The sequence below is a fragment of the Vanellus vanellus genome (genome assembly GCF_965231255.1).
Source record: "Vanellus vanellus genome assembly, chromosome: 1".
Taxonomy (NCBI): domain Eukaryota; kingdom Metazoa; phylum Chordata; class Aves; order Charadriiformes; family Charadriidae; genus Vanellus; species Vanellus vanellus.
Genome location: NC_138905.1, coordinates 30,405,899 through 30,425,498, shown reverse-complemented (window position 1 = coordinate 30,425,498; position 19,600 = coordinate 30,405,899). Strand labels below are relative to the sequence as shown.

The window sequence follows — 19,600 nt, the reverse complement described above, 5'->3', positions numbered from 1 at the left end:
TGCTGACAGCATTTGGAGCATCAAGTGTTCCAGAGCAAGAACTGTAGCACTGCTAACAGGTTCACACTCTGAAGGCCTGTCAGTCCTGGTAGGTCACTAGAAACACAGGCATTTTGGAGTATTTGTCCAGGGACTGCCTTAGCATGGCCTGTCTTCCAGCTTTGGACACCTATCCCGGTTCTGAGATCTTTTACGATTGTGAGAAAGTTGACCATGCAATACAAGGCAATCAGCACAAGCTTGGGATTCTCTTCTGTGTCTGAAGAGAGTTGTATTCTAAGGAACGCCAGAAAGCAAAAAGAAAATCAAAAGGATTTTGTCTGTGAAGATATCAGAAGCTTTGTGTCAGAAGAGGAGGAAAACATACCCATATGAATCAAGGATCCATGCGATTCCCTCATTTCTGACTTTACAGCATTTAATGGTGTAAACAGAATAGGTCTGGTTATTCCTGCAATTGTTCATAATATGATGATGGTTTACATGTCTTTAAAATAAACTGTGGCATACAAATACTTACAAAGCCACATATACTGACTCAGTCACATACATATGTCCCTCAGCTGGGCTGAAGGTCTTCATTACCTTTTCTTGGGGCCTTTGTCAGCATTAAGCTGCCTGTGCTTGAAGGCAGCTCTGCCGTGGTGTAGCTCATCAGACTGCCGTGTGAGAAAGAGCTGCAAGAGAGGGCCACTAACTTTTGCCCAGGAGCTGCGCTTACACTGAAGCCCTCTCCCTCGGTCCTTGCCTGAGCTACATTACAGATAGACCTCTGCCTGGCCACGTACGTGCTAGTCCAGACCCTGGCCCACCTGGGCTGATCTCAGCCCTCCCCGCCACTGTGGGCTTGTCCAACGATGACTGGACTGCCGGCTGGCTGACCTTGGTTATTGTCACTCAACCAGATCCTGACCCTGACTCGCTGGCCTGACTTTCTAGCTTGATCTCAGACCTCCTTGTCACTACGGTCACTTGGATCACCACTGGCGATCTACTCTTAGCTGAAGCTCATAACTGCCACCAGACCTGCTTTGCTCTTCTTGTTTGGGTGCTGTGGGGCTGCTCCTGCGTGGTAGTGAAGCCACTGCCATGCCTGCCTTGCTGTCACCCTTTACTCCCAGCTCGCCTTGCCACTTCATAAAACATGTTTCTCCAAAGGATGCTGCTACCTCTCACCTACCACTGGTATCATTGGTGCTCGTGGGACTGTGACACGCCTGATATCGGTAGCTCCAGCACAAGCCAGACAATAGCTATACAGATCGCTGACACCATGTGACTCTCCTTTTAGCCAAAGATTTTTGTTAGAAAGTAGTCTTGAGCCAGCCTACTGGCGCCATGCACTCCTGCCAATAGGATAAATCAGGATAGTGGGCAAGAAGTCAGAAATTGAGACAAAGAGTCTGTTCTGTCATAGACAGATGGCAAAGTACGCCGTGACACACAACCCCTCTGGTGCGAGCTCACTGAACTGCTGGTCAGATAACCAGGGAATCTCAGTAACCTGGAGACAGCGCCTTGCAGAAGCCCAAGTAAAATTCAAAGTGGTCACATATCCAAAGTAGTCACAGGTTGTTTTTGTCACCTTTTGTAATTTATTTTGGTTGTCCGAGTCTGGCAACACCTCTGTGTACCTCAGCTGCAACATTCTCTCTTCTCTTTCTCCAGGGCTTTACCTCCACAAGTCCCAGCAAGACCACCTTCAAACATACAAGGGCTATGACACTTCTCTTCATTCTTCCAATTCCACCATGAGGTACTACTGCTGTCGCGCCTGCCTGCCACAGGACACCTGCACCGTACACGCACAGTTCTGCACATTGTTGAGATTTTCTGTCACACCTGCACAGACCTTGGTATGAAACCTAATCCTTGTCAGCAGCCTCAGACAGCACTGCTGTGAGACAGGGCTATCAGCATGAAGGCGACCATTTCAGGTAGGTCTAGGACAGTCAGCCTGCAACTCTAAGATTAATTTATGCAAACAGGAGATTGTTAGGACATGGCTAAACATGGACATCACTAAAGTGGTATTGGCATCTTACATCTAAAATACTCCCACCGTACAAGTTTGCTTGGCTGCTATTAGGCCTTGTAGCTTACCGAGCACTGCTCCCTTGTTCTAATGTTGAGTCTCATGTACCCAGGAGCACAGTTATGCCTTCTGTATTTAATTACAACTCCTCCGCCTACCTACCTGGAAGGCTGTCCCATGCTCTAGCATTTCATCCTGAAGGAAAAAAACTGGTGCCTCTGAGACACTCTCGCTTTGTCCTGTGCGCATACAGTACGTGCTGACTTTTGCCTCTTTTCTGCTCTTCTTAAATAGCATGCTAAAAGAACTGGCTCGAACTTTTCAGAAATTTGACTCCCCCATGCCCAAGGGATTGTTCCCCAGGAGGCTTATGCTGCACAGCAGTGCAAAACATCGGGCTCAACCAGCGCCCACAGGTATTACTATTTGCTAGAAATAGACACTACTGGCATTTCCTCATTCAGCACACACAAACGGGTCACTAAACCCCATTTCCTTTATTTTTATGTAGAACTGTTATGAAAGTTTACCTTTCTGGAAGTCAGTGTAAACATATTTTGTATGCAAAGGAATCCACATAGTGTAATCATTGTCTTATGCAACTTTTCAGCATGTTCCGCAAAAGTCTCTTCCCTCCCTCAAATACTGCAGTACAGTTAGGGCCAACCAGTGAGGTTTCACACACATTCACATTTTAGAAATATTATATCATCTCTGTTTGGTGGATAGGAATGCTATCCTATTTTTCTTTATTTGAAGTTCAGCAGAAAAATGAAAAAAACCCACACATTTTGGATTAAAAATAGAACCATAGAACCCTACAGTACAAGTCTCCAAACTGGAAGACACGGTTGACAAAAATGCGACAACAAAACCCGGTTTTGCGCATGGAAGAAAATCTGTTTTGAAGCATCCAGCCGTCTATCCTCCATCTACCCGTGTGTAAATGCCAGCCGCACAGCCCAACCCTTCTGGCCTTTCCAACCGGGGCCGAGGACACACTCCTGTGCACCGACAACACTTCACACAGCAAAAACCCAGCTCGTTTCCCCACTGCCGGCGACCAACGCGGCCTTACCCCCCGATTTCCCACCCCGGCACGCAGAAACCCGGACGCGCTTCCCCCTTGCCCGGCCCGCGCGGCCTGCCCTCCCTTTCCCCACGCCCTTCACGGCCTCAGACGCGCCCTGCAGCCCCGCTGCCACCCGCAGGCCGCACCTCTGCGCAGACCGGCCGCTCTGCTGCCTCCCGGCCCAGCATGGCCCGGCCCGGCCCGGCGGCAGCGCGGTACTTTTGGTCGCCTTGAGGAGGCCCCGCCGGTGAGGAACGGCGGGACGGGGCGGAGCCGCGGCCAGCCCCGCTGCCTTCCGCTCCTCCCTGCAGCCTCCCCCCGGTGGCATCGCGCACGGTGTGGGGTCCAGCGGCCGCGGCCGGGCGGACCAAGACGGGTCGGGTCGGGTCGGGTCGGGTCGGGTCGGGTCGCCACCGCCCACCTTCCCCCCCGCCCCGCCCCGCCCCGCCCCGCATACGTGGGCTGGCGGCCAAACCCGCCGCTCCCAGCATGCATCGCTGCGTGGCGCGCGAAGCGGCGCTGACGTACTCCGCCCCACCGCTGGGTCGGCGGGCGGTCACGTCACGGGCTCACGCGCCTGAGTCACCCGCTCGCTGTCGCAACGCCCGGCCATTGGTCGCGGCACCGGCGCGTCGCGTGGCCCCACCCCCGCAGCCCGGCGGGCTATAAAAGCCGCGCCGGCGCCCCCTCCGCGCCTTTAGCCCCAGGTGTCTGAGAGGAGAAAGATGCATCGACTCCGCTCACGGGCCTTCACGGGGATTTCTGCCTTCGTCGCCGGTTCGTCCTCCGCTTGCTTTCGCCAATCACCTCCGCTGCCCAGGCCCGGGAAGTCGGCCTCGCAGAGGCGTTGGAGTAAAAAGCGATCCTGCTCTTCCATCGGCTGATTGTCGCTGATACCCGGGCGGGGGGGAGCGGAGAGACCGAGACCCGGAGAGGGGCCGCGGGAGCCGAGCCGAGCTGAGCGCCGCTGCGACCATGCCCAAGCCTAAGAAGCGGGGAAGCAACCACCAGCGCGGAGCCGGTAAGCGCGGCCGGGCCGGCGGGCGGGGGCTCGAAGCGGGCGGCCTGGCGGGGCGCCGAGTTCGCCCGACGTTTCCCGGGGCCGCCCGAGACGGTGGGAGAGGCCGCAGCCGGCGGGGCTAGCTGGGAAGCGACGGGACGGACAGGACGGAGCCGGGCTCGGGCTCTGGCCGGGCGGCGCCGCCGGGCTGACAGGAGCCGGCCTTGAAACCGCCACCTCACGCTGTTTGCGCGCATGCGCCCGGCGGCGCGGGCGGCCCCGGGGAGGCGGCGGGCGGCGGCCGTGCCTGGCGCCGCCGGCGGCCAGCGGCGCCCGAAGGGCAGCGGCTGGCGCCGGCCCCGCCGGGGGCCTCCTGGCCGCCGTGGTGGCGGGTGCCGCCCGGCTGGGCCTAGGGCAGCGCGGGGAGGCCGGGCCCGCGGGGCGCGTCCCCGGCACGTACAGCCTCCGGTGCCCACGGTACCGCACCACCGCCGGCGTGGGCCCTTCCAGGGAGAGGGAGAACGACTGCTGTTGTCAATCCGGTGTCGCTGGTGGCTGGTGTGGCTGTATGTCAGCACATTGTGCTCCAAAAGGCTGCAGTATCTTTAAAAAAAAAACCCTTCTTAGCCTAGAAGACGATATTATAAAATGAACAATATTAATACAGATCCACAATGTGTGTGGCTGAGGTGGTGATGCCCGGGCAGAAATGGCGGTTTTGTGGGGTGGTGAGAAATTTCACTTCAGGCTACCATAGATGTGAGCAGCGTCTGTCTCTGGTATCAAATGTTCAGGGATTCAGTAATTCCCTGGATCCTTTTGCCGCTGCTTTTGTTTTAGCTTGTGAAGGGTTGGCAGTCGTTCTTGCCACTTTGCCCATTGAACTTCTCTGCTTGACATCGCTGGAAGCAAGAAAGTGGCCATGCCAGAGCTCTGAACATCCAAGTTTCTTGGTCTGTGCATTGGCTGATGTTTGTCCTTTGTAACTATAGGAAACATCAACGGTTATGGTCAGTGATCATAGAATTGTAGAATGGTTTAGGTTGGAAAGGACCTTGAAGATCATTGAGTTCCAACCCCCCTGCCGTAGGCAGGGAATAGACAGTGATACAGGTGGATGGCTTACAGCAAAGAGCTGCAAAACCTCTGAAGTGTGAATTTAACTTCGTTGGAAAGCACTTGGACAGTGATCAACTCAAGATTGATTCTGTCTAGATAAAAATGATTTTTAGGGGTCTTGGTAGTTAGAAAGCCTCCCTGAAGCTGGCAAGTGCAGTGCACTGCCTTAAATAACTCAGAATCAATTGTACCACAGGAAAAAAAAAAAAAAAGAGGTGGAAAGGCAGAATTCTGAGTTCTGTAAATGACATTTGGGAGCTGTTGGAGAAATGGCAGTTAAAATGTTCTTTTGTTAATCAGCTTTAGTAGATGCAAATTAAGGGCTAGGATAGGACAGCGATAGAAGTTACAATATCATCACGTCAAACTCCTCCAATTCTTAATGCTGTAACAATAAGATGCAGGTATGAAAAGTTGTAGAGATGAGCACTGGTGAAACAATACTGCTTTCCTCAAAGACTGAAGTTGCTGAACTGAGGCCTCCTTCATCCTGAGAGGGAAAACTTTTTCCCCTGTTGAAGAATTTGGTGTTCTGGCTTGTATTTGTAATTCAGTACTAAAATAGGGTTGGACGCTGCTGATGCTGCACATACTACACTTAATCCTGTAAATCCTGCATTGAACTGGGTAATGTATATTTGCATAAATGTATAACTTATCCTGGCTTGAAGTCTGTCAAAATTGAAGAATAAAGATTGTATGTCAGTCTTTTTAGGTAGCTTATCCTAACAGTAAAAATAATATAGAGCTATTTTTAATACATAGTCACAGGAAATCGCATTAACTTGAAGGTGATTGTAGAAAGATACTAAATCTAGAGCTAGGAATTCTACCAATACTTTGAAAACTAGGTGGGTTCTTCCCCACCATTCACAAACAATCTTGTGGAGCAGAGCCAACTAAGTCTTCGGAACAGGTGGGAGTAGAGGACCTAGCAGAGGAAGGAAATCTGTTTTCTGTGTCTGGGTCAGGGAGAATGAATCTGTTGGGAGGGTTTAATTGTACTTTTGGTGTTCAGATCTTCCATTTCCATATGAAAAATGACCAAACTATTGTATTCATCTTTCCTGAAGGTGGTCAGCCCAGAAATGTGCAGCCTTTTAGTGATGAAGATGCTTCAATTGAAACTATGAGCCACTGCAGTGGCTTCAGTGATCCTGCTAGCTTCACTGAGGATGGTATATTCTTTCATTTATATCTACTCATCTTTTTAAAAACATAAAACCTGAGTTGACTTAAGAGTTTAAGAACTAGATTGTAAGTATCAGTAGCAAAATAATGACATTCCATTAAAGACTACGATTGTTAATCTAGTGGATGTTGTTTTGTTTGGTAAGAATATACTCCAGGTTTCACGAGCCTCGCATTAAACTGTTAGGCTTCTTTCTACTGGAATTATGCAATGCTAACTTTTGGAGACAATAAGAATTTTAAGATGCGTTATAAGACATTGATTTTCATAACACGTAATTGAGGTGGTAAAAACTGCAGAAGAGTTTGGGATGGAAAGAGTCACATTTCCCTGTTTTGAACTAGATTTGTGCTTTGACTCCACTACCATCTATGTAATCTGGGCTGCTCTCATGTCATTTTGTTGGGAGGAGGGACCTGAAAGCCTGCTACAGGGGAATAAGGCAGGGAGAATTCCCTATGAATGTTTGCTACTCTTAACTGAGCTGCTGCTGCAGAGGCATCTGAAATGCGGCCAGATAGGACAGTCCTTAGACAGTACTCACTACATCAACGGTGAACATCGTGCTGTACTCCAGGGGTAGACGTGGTGGACTGGATGAAAATGTGTTGCCGACAGGATTGGCTGATGTGTGTTAGTTGTAGCAAATTTATGTAAGACCTAATCAGCTCCCTTATTCATTCTTGGCACATGTAAGAAGCAGGTATAGAAACAGCGCAGATACATCAATAGATCAATTTGTATAAAAGTATTTTAAGGTGTAGTTTGCTGTAGTAGGCTTAACACCATTCTGTTGCTGTAATACTGAACAATTCTGTAGCTATTGTCTATGTTAAACTGCTTTTTTATTAGTATTAAAAACATTGTGTTGGATACTACTGTGTCTGCTAATAAAATATGTATCAGTAGGACTAAAGTATTTCCTCTGGATTAGGGCCTGAAGTTGATGAAGAAGCCACTCAAGAAGATTTAGAATACAAATTGAAGGGATTTATTGACCTGACATTGGACAAGAGGTATAGTATGCTTTGAAGAAACACATTCATACAGTGTTTTCTGGCTTCCTCTGATATAATAAGGGAAATATGCATCAAACGTTTTTTTATGTGCTTACTGAAATTGCAGTTACTTCATGCTGGGGAGGACTTGCTTTTCCTCTGGATCTGAAAAGACCTTTCTCCCTCCACCAAGTTTTTGAATAAGTGAGAGTCAGGCTTTCCTTTCCTAAGAGCTTGAATTAGAGTGACTTTATTGCTAGCCTGGTGTACTATTGTGAACTCTATCTCCAACTTAAGTTTCTTTGTCCTTGAAGAAGGAGGGAGTTTGTAGCATTTCATAGTTCATGGTTCTTCTGTGGGTTGCTCTTCTGTTGGGCGCAGACAAATATAAACCATGATAAAACAAAAGTCTGAGCTTTAACTGGTGTGTGCTGATTTCAGGAGGTCTTCCTTCTCTCTTTTAACAGCGCAAAGACAAGACAAGCAGCTCTTGAAAGTCTGAAAAGTGCTTTTTCTTCTAAAATACTATATGAATTTATCATGGAAAGGAGAATGACACTAACTGATAGCATTGAACGCTGCATAAAGAAAGGTAATTAACATGCTTGCTATTAGAAAGCAATAATCTCTATGAAATAGGTCATTGCTTAAAAGGAGTTGAGACTGTGAGACTTCTCTAGTACTTTATAGAGTGCTCAATAATTTAGTTATGTTAACATAACATTTCTTTTTTGAATTTAGATGTCATATTTTAACTGACCTGGAAAATTAACTGAAATTATCTTCTGTCTGTTGGTTTCTGAATTTCCACTTGCAAGTTTTCAGACTATTATCTTTAAAGGAAGCAAGCAATGCACAAGGTGATTACTCATCATAGTATGTTAATCTCTAGGTAAGAGCGACGAACAGTGTGCAGCTGCTGGACTGGCATGTCTTCTGTGTGTGCAGATGGGGTCAGGAATTGAAAGTGAAGAGATTTTTAAGACCCTTGGTCCAGTTCTGAAGAAGATTGTCTGTGATGGAACAGCCAGTATCCAAGCCAGACAGGCTGTAAGTATAGAATATTTCTTTGCCAGGCAGGGACAGAGGGCAATTTTTGACCAGTTCACTGTTGTGTAACCCAGAACTAAAGGTCACTACATTAGTGTAAACTCATAATGTTGACGTATGCTCTGAATGATGCATAGCAGTTTTCGCTGGCTTAAGAAGTTCCACCTAAAGGCTGAACATCATTCTTTTCTTCAACCTTAGGAACTTCCTTGAAGAGCTGTTATGTCTAGTACTTTGTCAAGTGTCTTAACTCGCTATGTGGCAGTCTCCTTACTGCAGTTCTGCGGGGTTATGTTGAAGTCCCATAGAAAGAAATAAAAGTTTTCCCTCTGAGTGATGTATCCTTGTATTAATTTTAACTTCTTTAACAGCTGAGGAAAGTTGCTCTTGCAAATATATTTATATATGATAAAATTACGTATAGGAGATCTAGAACTACATTCATAGTACCAAAAGTATTTTAAAGTTTTTCACCCAGTTATCTCATCTATGCATCAGCAGTATACTTGAAATACTGACTGGATGCAGTCTAAAGCTCTTGCCAAGATTTTTTTTTTTTAAAAACTTCAGAGTTTTAATTAATATTCTCCAACTTGCCTTTATCATTACAAGGCTGGCCAGTTCTCCTATTATACTCAAGCTGTGTTACAATAGATACTGTCAGCTATAAGAGGGGGTAGTATTAGTTCAACAGCAATTGTTTTGACAAACAGAAGCTTTGAAAGCTTGTCCTGTTTAAGTGTAGCTTTGAGTTCTGTGTGGTTAGTGCAAAGGTTGCTTGGAAATACTTTCTTCTTACTTGTAAGAGGAGATGGAGTAGAATACAGGGGATAGGGAAGAGATGTGTAGGACCTTGCAGTAGAAGTTGGAAAGTTCCAAGAAAGGCTGTTGAAGTCCAGTGTTTTCATGCCATTTAATTGTAATAGTGGGGAGAGAGGGGGAAAATATTTCCCATAGCTGTGAATAAATATTATATATCCATTATGGTTTATCAGCGTAATTTCTGCTAGTGAATCCTAGTGGGATTTAAAATAATTGGGTGAAAGGAGTGCTACATGTAGCTTTTTGGAAGGGCTTTGTAAGCTATATTAAATAACACAGCATGAAAAGTGAATGCTTGAGACCTGCATATATTGTAAAATCATCCTGAGAGCAGACGGGAACTGAGAGCTAACTACTAGAAAGTAGCTGAATTAAGCAGTGTTGAAGATTTCTATTCTGCTAAGGTTTCCATTACTCCAGATGTTAAATTTCAAAGGCCAAAGTTTGATGGTTTTCTCAACAGTAACATTAATGTCAAATACTGACATTTTTTTCTTTTGTGTCTAGTGTGCAACCTGCTTAGGGATTTGCTGTTTCATTGTCACTGATGACATTACGGTGAGGATAAATAACACTTTTTAAAAAAAATAAACTGTCAGTATCAAAATGTGTGAATCTTAAGCGGCTTCCATGAACTTTTTCCCCCCCGTGTTCAGGAGCTGTACTCTACTATGGAATGCCTGGAAAACATTTTCACAAAGGCCTATCAGCGAGATAGAGACACTAATGGTGTATCAAGTACTCATAATACTGTGCTTCACGTCAGTGCTCTCTTAGCATGGACACTGTTGTTGACCATTTGTCCAATGAATGAAGTGAAGAAGAAAATTGAAATGTGAGTATCTTTCTTGGAAAACAAAATCTCTAATGACTGTTTTTATATGCAGTGAAGCAGCGTCAACAAAATTTACATCTTAATGAAATGTGAATTATTCCTTAGGCACTTGCATAAACTTCCAAGTCTGCTCTCTTGCGATGATCTCAACATGAGAATAGCTGCTGGAGAAACATTAGCCCTTCTGTTTGAACTGGCACGCGAAACAGATGCTGTAAGTAGATGTCAGCAGCTAAATTTTCTTGTACTGGGATGAAAAGACAAATTATTTAACCTGTGTTGTGTAGCACCCCAAATTTCAACAAGGGGCAGATAATTCACTGGGTTACGTTCTTTGTTGTGAGCCTGCCCCAATCTAATTGGATATAGCAATGATTCACAGCAATTTAGCTATCATTTTAACACTAATTTCCATATTGTGAAACAGGACCAGTATAACAAAACAGGTCAAACTGTACTTCAGGATGACTAGAAATGTAGTGTGCAAGCTTTAAAATGTAAATCCAACACCAGCTTTAAAGAAAATAAATAAATCTCTAGAGAGATTCGAGGGTAAAACAATATTGTTTACTGTAGTGAGAACACTCATTAGATACATAGTTTTCTCCGGACAAGTTCTAGTGATTCCCAACTTGCAGAATTCTGCTCTCACAGCTAAAAATCTGTCCTTCAGTAGAAACCATGTTGACTTTCAGTATTGTTTTTTCAGTATCCTTATTTAGGTACCATGAGAAGAATAATTAGTATTGCATGGTGGTTTCACAGACTTTGTGACTATTTTATTCTGTTAGGGACTAGTCAGTCAATTTAAGGGGGGAGATTTTGAAAGGATTTGCACAAATTTTGCACAGGTAACAGTATTGCTACATTTGGTGAGATTTCTTGGGGTTTGCTTTTGAGTTGGATGAGGTGCAAGCTTCTTGGTATTACCTCATGCACAGTTAAAGTTGCCTTATTAATTTCTGAACTGTTTTCTGACAGCACTGAAGGAAACAGTCTCCACTTGCCTGTGGCACAGTTTAGAGAGCTGCCTGTATAGCTTCTAGCTTGATCAAGGCTGCTGTGCTGTGTCAGAACAGTGTTCAAAGTGAAAGGGTAACTCCAACTGAGTCAGGATACACAACACGCTAACACTGCATAATCTGAAACGATATGTTGAGACTTCCGTACAATTGCAAACCGTAGGGGTTTGAGTCTCTTGGCTATGAAAGCCAAGTTTGAAAGGAAAAAAAAAAAAAAAACCAGCAAACAAAACTAAAATGAGAGACTGGAGTTTAATCCTTTATTTGGTCAAACTGACTGCAAGTAACTAAAATCTTAAAATGCATTAATGAATGAGACTATATTCACTAAAACCTTTTTCCATTCCATTGCGGAAATGCCTCTTTAATTATTACAAATTATTATCTTGGACCATTAACAATCAGCACAGATTAAAAATGCTTACTGTGTTTTGCCTTTGACCAGTTTCTTTCAAAAAGCATGGGGTAAACTCAGCCTAGTCAGGTGACATGAAAAAGCATTCATATTTAAAAAAAAAAAAAAAAAAAAACAAAACCACAACACCCTTGTTTTTACATAAGTTTGCATACATTCTTAGTAATCCAGGTAACCTACTGCGGAATTAGTAAAAGGAGGGGAGAATATATTTCCAGCTAAACAACTGTGCATTAAAGTTTACTTCAATCATTTTTTTAAGTTCGTGGGTTTTTTTTTAAACTGCTTTCTAATTATCCATACCATACACTACTTATGACTAAATATTCCATCCTGTCAGTCTAATGGTGTCTCATGATCCGTCTCCAGCAGCATGAATTCTGTGCTAATAACCTGACAGTGCCCTCAGCTTGTCGACAGGAACGGCAGTCAGGTTCAGCACATCAGTTAGGCAGTTTTTGTTCCTTGGAATTATGGAGCAGAACAGATTGACAGGTATACACACACTGAAGGAGCTGTACTGTTTACTGTGGCTCTGACTACCAGAAGAGAGCTTGATAGTGTCCTCCTTAGTAAACTGGATGCTGTGACTTTGTTCTTACTGGCTTAAATGCTGCAAATGAACTACAGTAAGTTAGTGCCATCTCTGTCTCTTTGAATAACAAAGTAACAGGTTGTAGAGGTCTATGTGCCCAGAATTTGGAAAGATCCATTTTCCTATTTGCAGGGAAAGATGTTAAGGACAAACTATTTTTTTTTTTTTTTTTTTTAAACTAGGATTTCTTTTATGAAGATATGGAACTTCTAACAGAGAAACTAAGAGCTCTGGCTACTGATGGAAACAAGCACCGAGCCAAAGTAGATAAAAGAAAGCAGCGATCTGTCTTCAGAGATGTTCTAAGAGCTGTTGAGGTGATTCTTTTGTCTTACTTTGAATGTCTGGATTGTAACCATGTAGTGTTCAATTTAATGAAAATGTTTTTATTATTAAATAGAATTACTGTTTCAGTGAAAGCAACAGCAAAAAAAAATATTTTAAAGAAATGAGATTTCAAATTCTGATCACCTACTTGAAATTTCAACTTTTTTAGGAACGTTGAACAAAGAAAGTAAAACTGTTTATTTTTTTCCAGACTTGACAACCATGTTGAAGAGTATTTGTTTTTCTTTAAAGAGGGCTAAACATTGCACTCTATATACTAAATTACTCTTGTTTTTTATACCATGAGCAGATTTTTTTCATACAAAACTCTGTAGGACTTCCAAATTAATGTCCTGAATTTTGTGAAAAGGTTTATTGTAAAGTCTTATTGTGCTGTGCATAATAAACAAAAAACAACTTAGGAGTAAGATACATTTATACATGGCATCTGTGTCAGGGGCCAAAGAAGTGTTTGTGTATGAGGGGGGATGGGGAGGGGGAGTTAGTGCTTTAATTCTTGTGCTGTAATTTTTTGGTTTTTTGATTCCGCATTAACAGAACAATACAAAAACTAGGACTAAAATATTTGGTTAGTGACATAACTTCTGTTTAGTAAAGCCCCTACGAGACAAAAGTAAAACTTCTATCACTTTAATGGATTTTTCTTTATCTTGCACCTCATGAATTGGATTTTTGATTTGTCAGATAATTACTTTTTACTTTGCTGCATGGGTAAGACCATCTAAATATGAACTGACATTCAGAAAAGTTAAACTTCTCAGAAGCTAGGGAGAAGGCTTTGAAGTGATTTAAACTCACCTTTGAGATTCTGACTGTAGCATAAGAGTCACTTATTAGCACTTGTTACATTCTGCTGTCACAAGCGTAGCTTGCCGCATTTGAAAGGTGGGGACTAAATGAGGCTTACAAACTGACTGAAAGGTGACTCCTGTACTTTGGAACTGTTTTTTCTGGAGATAAGTCAGTTCAAAGATGAAAGTTTAGTTGTCTTTTTAGATGCTTTCTGACTTGAAGAATGTCAACTTCGAGTCTTACACGAGATTTAACTTTAGGTGTACTTCAGTTTATGAACAAACACAATCTTTCATATGGGCATATTATATTATTTGGAATATTTTGGTGTGCCAAATCTATTAATGAAAGTTCATAAGATATATACAATTCCTAACACCACAGAAGACTGTTTAAATTAAAATTATAAATGGCATTTCCTTTAATTTTGGACAGGAGCGTGACTTTCCTACAGAGATGGTTAAGTTTGGACCTGAGCGCATGTATATTGACTGCTGGGTTAAAAAACAAACTTACGATACTTTCAAGGAGATTCTGGGGTCGGGGATGCAATATCATTTGCAGGTGAGCTGCTGTTTGATACATGCTCAGGCTGTTGTTAACTAGAGACTGTGTCTTACCTGTCTGGCTTCTTGGTAGTAATTCGCTGTATGAATTACAAAATCATGAGTGGAACTTGGTGAAATTATGAATTTTACATTAGAAGTATTAAAAGACAGCACTTATAAAATGAATGCAAGTTTGTTTAAAAACACTTTCAAGCTTACTTGAATTTGGTAAAGTATGCGTGCTTGATAAAAGATGTGCTGTAACACCCTGAGGGAAAAATGAAGAGGGGGAACTACAGCGAGCTAGAACCGTCTGGGTGAGCTGCCTCTGAGTTGTAGCCCGGGTGTGCTGGGATAGCAATTAGAAGATTTCTCCAAGAAGTAAGAGATTCAGGCTGAGTACCTTCTTAGCTTCAGGGTTTTCCTGAATCCTTATGCTTTCTTTCAGCAGAGCAGTGTAGTCATCTGGCTGCTATAAAGCTTCCACCCTTGCTCTTCAAGCCTGGAAAAAGGCATTCAAATTTTTAGTCAAAAATAATGAACACAACTTACAGTCCAATGATGAGAGTAATTCCAGAAGGGAAGGGATAAGTCCTTATCTCTGTTCTAGGAACTGCTTGTTCACTAGTCATCTGTTTAGATATGTAGTAGAAGCAGGAGCTCTAGCTGAGGAGTATACACTCCCAAATTGCTACGATAATCATGGGGTTAAAACCTTCAGTCCAGTGTCGGTTCCATTTCTGCGTGACTGAGGGAGCCCCAGCATGTAACAGCTTTTTCAAATTTTTCAGATTAAAAAAGCTGCTACATTTTGCAGCTAGATATTTTTAAATTGGTGTATTGTGAAATCATACAGATCTGTGTCCAGCTGCCTAATCTTGTGTAGAGAATATACTAGAACAGTGTCTAATTTGCTGGGACAAAAAAAAAACCCAACCAAACAAAAAAAAAACCACAACAACCACCCAACGCAAAAAAATAACCACCAACGCACGGGGTAGTTGTCTCTGTCTTCTAAAGTGGGTAGTTTTTGTTCTTAGCCTTATTCTGATTAAAGGAAGAACTGTTCCCTGCCTTAATTGCAAAAGATACTAAGATTTGTGTCAAATTGCTGCTTTTTCTTACTGGAGTACTTGATATTTAACAGTAGTCATCTTTGGAGACTTGGTAATCACAGGAGAAACTGATCATTTGATGTGTTTCTTGTTTAGTCAAATGACTTTCTTCGGAATGTGTTTGAGCTTGGTCCACCAGTAATGCTAGATGCTGCAACTCTTAAAACAATGAAGATATCCCGTTTTGAAAGGGTAGGTTATTGCACCTTAATGTATTTTGTTTACTTCATACACTGTTATATTTCTCCTGAATTAAATGGTATTCCAAGCACATGCTTTCGAAGCTGCCATCTTTAAACTTGTCACTTGAGTTCTAATAATGCCCCATATTGTCCTGAATGAAACCAAACCTAGCTTGTGTGCTGCTTTGAACTCTTATTTTAGATTTTCCACTGGGCACATCTCTGCTACAGCTTTTCTCCCAAGGGGGTCTGAAGGTTGACTTGGTTGCTGATTGGTAGGGGTTTCATGTTCCCAACATGTGAAACTTGGGCTCTTATGAGTGCCCTAGGTTTTTTGGTAGGGATATACAGGAAACCAGAGAAAACCGAGTCTGTTAAAGACAGTATCCCAACCTCTCCAGTGTGAAACGCACACTAAGGGGATGACTTTGTTCTGTTGGTTGTGAATGTACTCATCCTGTGTACGAACAATCTGTGGAACGGGTGCTATGCTACCCATTTAATCTGGGGAGCAAACTTAAACTGCATTGTGTCTGTGTGTTGCTCGAGACTGGCTTCCAGAATTGCCCCTAGCTCAGCCTTTCTTATACAGTCCAAGTTTCCTTTAAATGTATATACATTAAAATGAATCAGCTTTTGGTGCAAAGATACTGTACTATAAATTTCAATTTATGTCAAAGATTAATAAAATATTTTCAGCTGTTTCTTAAAAAACATCTCAAAGGCCATAAGCCTTTTGAACATCTGTGATTAATTTTTTTCCTTTTATTTTGTAGCACTTGTACAACTCTGCAGCATTCAAGGCTCGGACAAAGGCTAGAAGTAAATGTCGTGATAAAAGAGCAGACGTGGGAGAATTTTTCTAGATCTCCTTTTCCATGGGGTTCAATTTTAAGTATTTCATAATTAAAATAGATTTGTAACCTTTAAATAAATTTTTTAATTTCTGTAGTCACAGTTTGCAGTTGTGCAGAGGGATGTTGTATAAAGTCTGTAAATATAGTGCATGTTGTTGCTTAGTTGCATATACACTGTATATACATTGATGTGAGATTGGGTGCGGGGATACATTATAACACTTGCATTAGCTGCAACTTGCTCCAAAGGCTGAATACATTGTAACTGAACTGTTAAATGGGGTGAATAACTGTAGTCAAATGCCATGTGTCAGATTGGATTCCTTACTTTATATAAAGGTAAATTAAATTAATTCATTGACCAAGTGTTTTGGTAAGAATGTGCTAATGTGAAAAGATGAACTTGTTTGTCTGAAATTATTTTAGTACCTTTTTAAACTCTTCAGTGGCAGGTGGACAAAGAAATTTCTACATGGTATGACTTTCTCCGGAAGGGGACTATGAATGAAGTTCAATTACCTTCACGTACAGTGAAGTACTGAATGACAAATAATTGCCTCAATGTAAAATAAAAACAAGATTCTCATGTTCTGAAATTGGACACTTAATTTTTGGAATAAAGGTGTTTCTCACTGCTTCATTGTCTGTGTAAAAGTGATCACTACCTGCAAGGAAAAACTGGAATACTAGCAAAACCTAAAGGTTGAAACAGATGGGTTTATTTGTCTGTTCAGATGTGTGGTTGGGTTAGTCTCAGTGCTTCAGTAGATGCTCTGTGAAACTACCTTGCTGTGTTTGGAAGGTCTATATTATTTACATATCAGCCACACAACAGCCTGCTGTTGATTTGTCATCGGGTTTGTAATGGTCAAGTGTTTCCTAGTTCTGGGGCTGCAAAACACCTTATCTTACAGGAGTCGTTCCAGCTGCCCTGTTTTTGTCATGTTGGAACTACTCCTGTGCCCTGGGTTTCTGGCTCTAGAGGGCTGAAATGTGCCAGTAACTGAGAGTTGTCTGTCTTAGGGATGATGGGAGGTTTACATAATAAAGATACTAAAAGCTAGATATCTGGAGCTTCTGAACCAGAACTATAAATTAAAGTGCTTGTTAGAATAAATGTTCTTAAAACTGTAGGTCAAGCAGAGGAAGTAAACTGTACACCCAAAAAAACCCCACACCACACCCTGAAAAATACTGCTTGCTCTGATAAGAGAAAGTTTGGTGGGTTGTTTTTTTGGTTTGGGTTTTTTTTTTTTTTTTTTTTAGTTTCAGGTTATGGCAGAACCTCTTCCAGAAAATCCATATGTGCTAATTAGTTGTACCTTCTAATTTACATTTTTTTCTCAAATAATGCATTATGTAACAACTTGCTTGGCTTATGAAACTGATTGCTTAGACTATAACAAGGCCTTCAAGTGGAATTTGTCCTATTACTCACTTGTGTTGTCAGTGTTTGTCACACAAGTAGAGAACAAGCTTCTGACTCTTGGAGCTAGATGGAGCTGGTTACCTGGGTTTGCCCAGCCCAAGACTATGTCCCCATTGAGCTACACTGCTCCCACAAGCCTGCTACTCTCTCCTGTGGCTTCTGGGTGGTGACATTTGCTGCTTTTGCTAGTGTAAAGTAGCACTTTTGATAGCTTTCTGTCTTGCTGGTATTTTGCAAAATTGCTTTCTACAGCACCTCCTCCTGGCAGGTGCCCAAGCATGTGGTGGCCCTTTCCCCCATTACGCTGTAGCTGCTGATCTCAGAGACCAGGATGACTTTCCAAGGCTGAGGGGAGATGCCCTGTTTTGTTGCCCTACAGAGATCTGATGGGTTTGCAGACCTTTTCAGGCTTAGAACTGGAGAGGCCTGGGTCCTTGTCTTCTAATTGGCATGGTGTTAGGAATCTTTCAGGGCTGGAGGTGAGATTTTTTTTTTTTTTTCTGGCTTGCACATCCTTCTTTGGAGGCAGGACTCCTAGGAGACACCTGCAGAAAGGGAGCAAGGTTGTGATGTCTGCATTACTGGCCCAGCTGCTCAGATTGGGCAGCAGCAGAGCTTGTCAGCTTGGGGTGGGAAACGATGAGTCAGAAGATGTATCCTCTCTGTTGTTTCCTGAAAGAAAAACACGTTTATTTTCAGTTTAAAGGGGTTCAAAATTTTAGATGTATAGAATGGCTTCAGAAAGGATTTGTTGTTTTGAGCCACGGTCCCTTTGTGTAAGCGTCAGCTGCCTGTACTTACAGTATGCTGTTACATTATGTTCAAGAAAAAACAAGAAAAAACTAGTGATCAAAAGAACTGTCTGAAAGAGCAATTGCCAGTAGTCACAGAACTTATTTTTTAAACAACTAGTCTGTCCCATAATACTGTCCCACTTGAATTTGTAAGGTGTGTGGGAGGAGGAGGAAAATACCCTGTTTTTTCTAGTCTATGCCTTTAAAGTTCTCATGACTTCAATACTGTAGATATGACTCTTCTGCATAGCAAACCGGTTACTCATTGCTACAGTGTTGTAGATATGACTCTTCTGCGTAGCAAATGAGTTTTAAAAAGGCATCATAAGCCAAAAGGTTAATGAAATACTGATCATCAGTAATAAACCTCATTCTCCGAGATAGGATAGTATCATAATGATTCCAGTATATTTGGAATCCCGAAAAAGAGCTGTGTATGTGCTGATTTCTTTTTAAACGGATCAATATTGTGAAGTCAGTATACTTAGCCAAGATGAACTCTAAATATAGATTGAAAGGGACAGTCTGTTTCATAGCTGCCTTCATCGGTCCTGCAGGAGATGACAGGTTCCTATGGGTCTAAAAGTAGAGAGAGGAGTTTTCTTCGGGTGATTTTCACTGGCTGATTTCTTCCATATTCACATATCACCTCAACGTGGTTATGTTGTAAGTAACATTTCATTTGCCTGGTTTTTATTTCCTTTTAGACTTGATTGTTCTCCCTTTTTTCTGTGAAGAATTTTCAGTGTGTTCTCCCACCAAGTTCTAATTTTACCTCAACTTAAGGAGAAATTTAAAAGTCACGGGGAAAAAATTCTTTAAGCAAGGTTAAAGTACAAGATAGAGTGACTCCAAAAACCCTGACGTTTAGATTAATTTGTTGGAAAAATAATCAATACTTTTGGTCAGTGACTCTGATGTCTGTATCCTCTCTCCTTTTTTTGGCATGTCAATGGAATCAAACAAATGTAATATAGACTTTGTTGAATTAATGATGGTTATCTTCACTGCGGTTACATGCACAGTGAGGAAATCAGTTTTAAATAACTAATAATGAATGCAGAAACATATAATTCATAGTATTAAGGTACTCACATTTATTACAGCTCAAGTAGTTAAGAAGAGTCTTCCCTGAAGTTGCAGGGAGATACTAACCAAAATACCCAAGAGAAACAACTGCTCTGTGGAAGCTAAAAATAACCAAAAGCCTCTGTGCACGAGGTGGTAACTGTTAGCATGCCGTTGCCGAAACGCGGGGCTCTATAACGACTGCAGAGCCAGCGCTGGTGGGGACGTGGCTTGCAGACCGTGCTGCCTGGCACCGTGCGACAGTCTAGGGGCAGGAAAGTGGGCATAGCCGTCTGTCCTGAAATCACTGCT

At 42.6% G+C, this 19,600-nt stretch overlaps 1 protein-coding gene across 2 annotated transcripts; it reads left to right on the top strand.

Moving 5' to 3' along the window:
* Nucleotides 1-3,815: 3,815 nt before the first annotated feature.
* Nucleotides 3,816-16,634, top strand: IFRD1 (interferon related developmental regulator 1). 2 transcript variants are annotated; one of them, XM_082493401.1, is made up of 12 exons: nt 3,816-4,128; nt 6,300-6,404; nt 7,353-7,434; nt 7,884-8,008; nt 8,309-8,466; nt 9,796-9,846; nt 9,945-10,123; nt 10,229-10,337; nt 12,338-12,472; nt 13,731-13,859; nt 15,055-15,150; nt 15,917-16,634. In XM_082493401.1, the coding sequence occupies exons 1-12, from the start codon at nt 4,083-4,085 to the stop codon at nt 16,004-16,006; spliced, it is 1,305 nt and encodes a 434-aa protein (XP_082349527.1). In that variant the 5' UTR covers nt 3,816-4,082; the 3' UTR covers nt 16,007-16,634. The 2 variants fall into 2 exon arrangements, with proteins under 2 accessions (XP_082349527.1, XP_082349528.1); XM_082493402.1 differs by lacking the exon at nt 9,796-9,846.
* Nucleotides 16,635-19,600: the final 2,966 nt, after the last annotated feature.

Excerpts from the sequence above, each read along its gene's own strand:
- IFRD1 (XM_082493401.1), top strand. The coding sequence starts at position 4,083 with ATGCCCAAGCCTAAGAAGCGGGGAAGCAACCACCAGCGCGGAGCCG. Across the intron at positions 7,435-7,883 it reads GACCTGACATTGGACAAGAG|CGCAAAGACAAGACAAGCAG; the intron begins GTATAGTATGCT and ends CTCTTTTAACAG. Across the intron at positions 15,151-15,916 it reads AGATATCCCGTTTTGAAAGG|CACTTGTACAACTCTGCAGC; the intron begins GTAGGTTATTGC and ends TTTATTTTGTAG.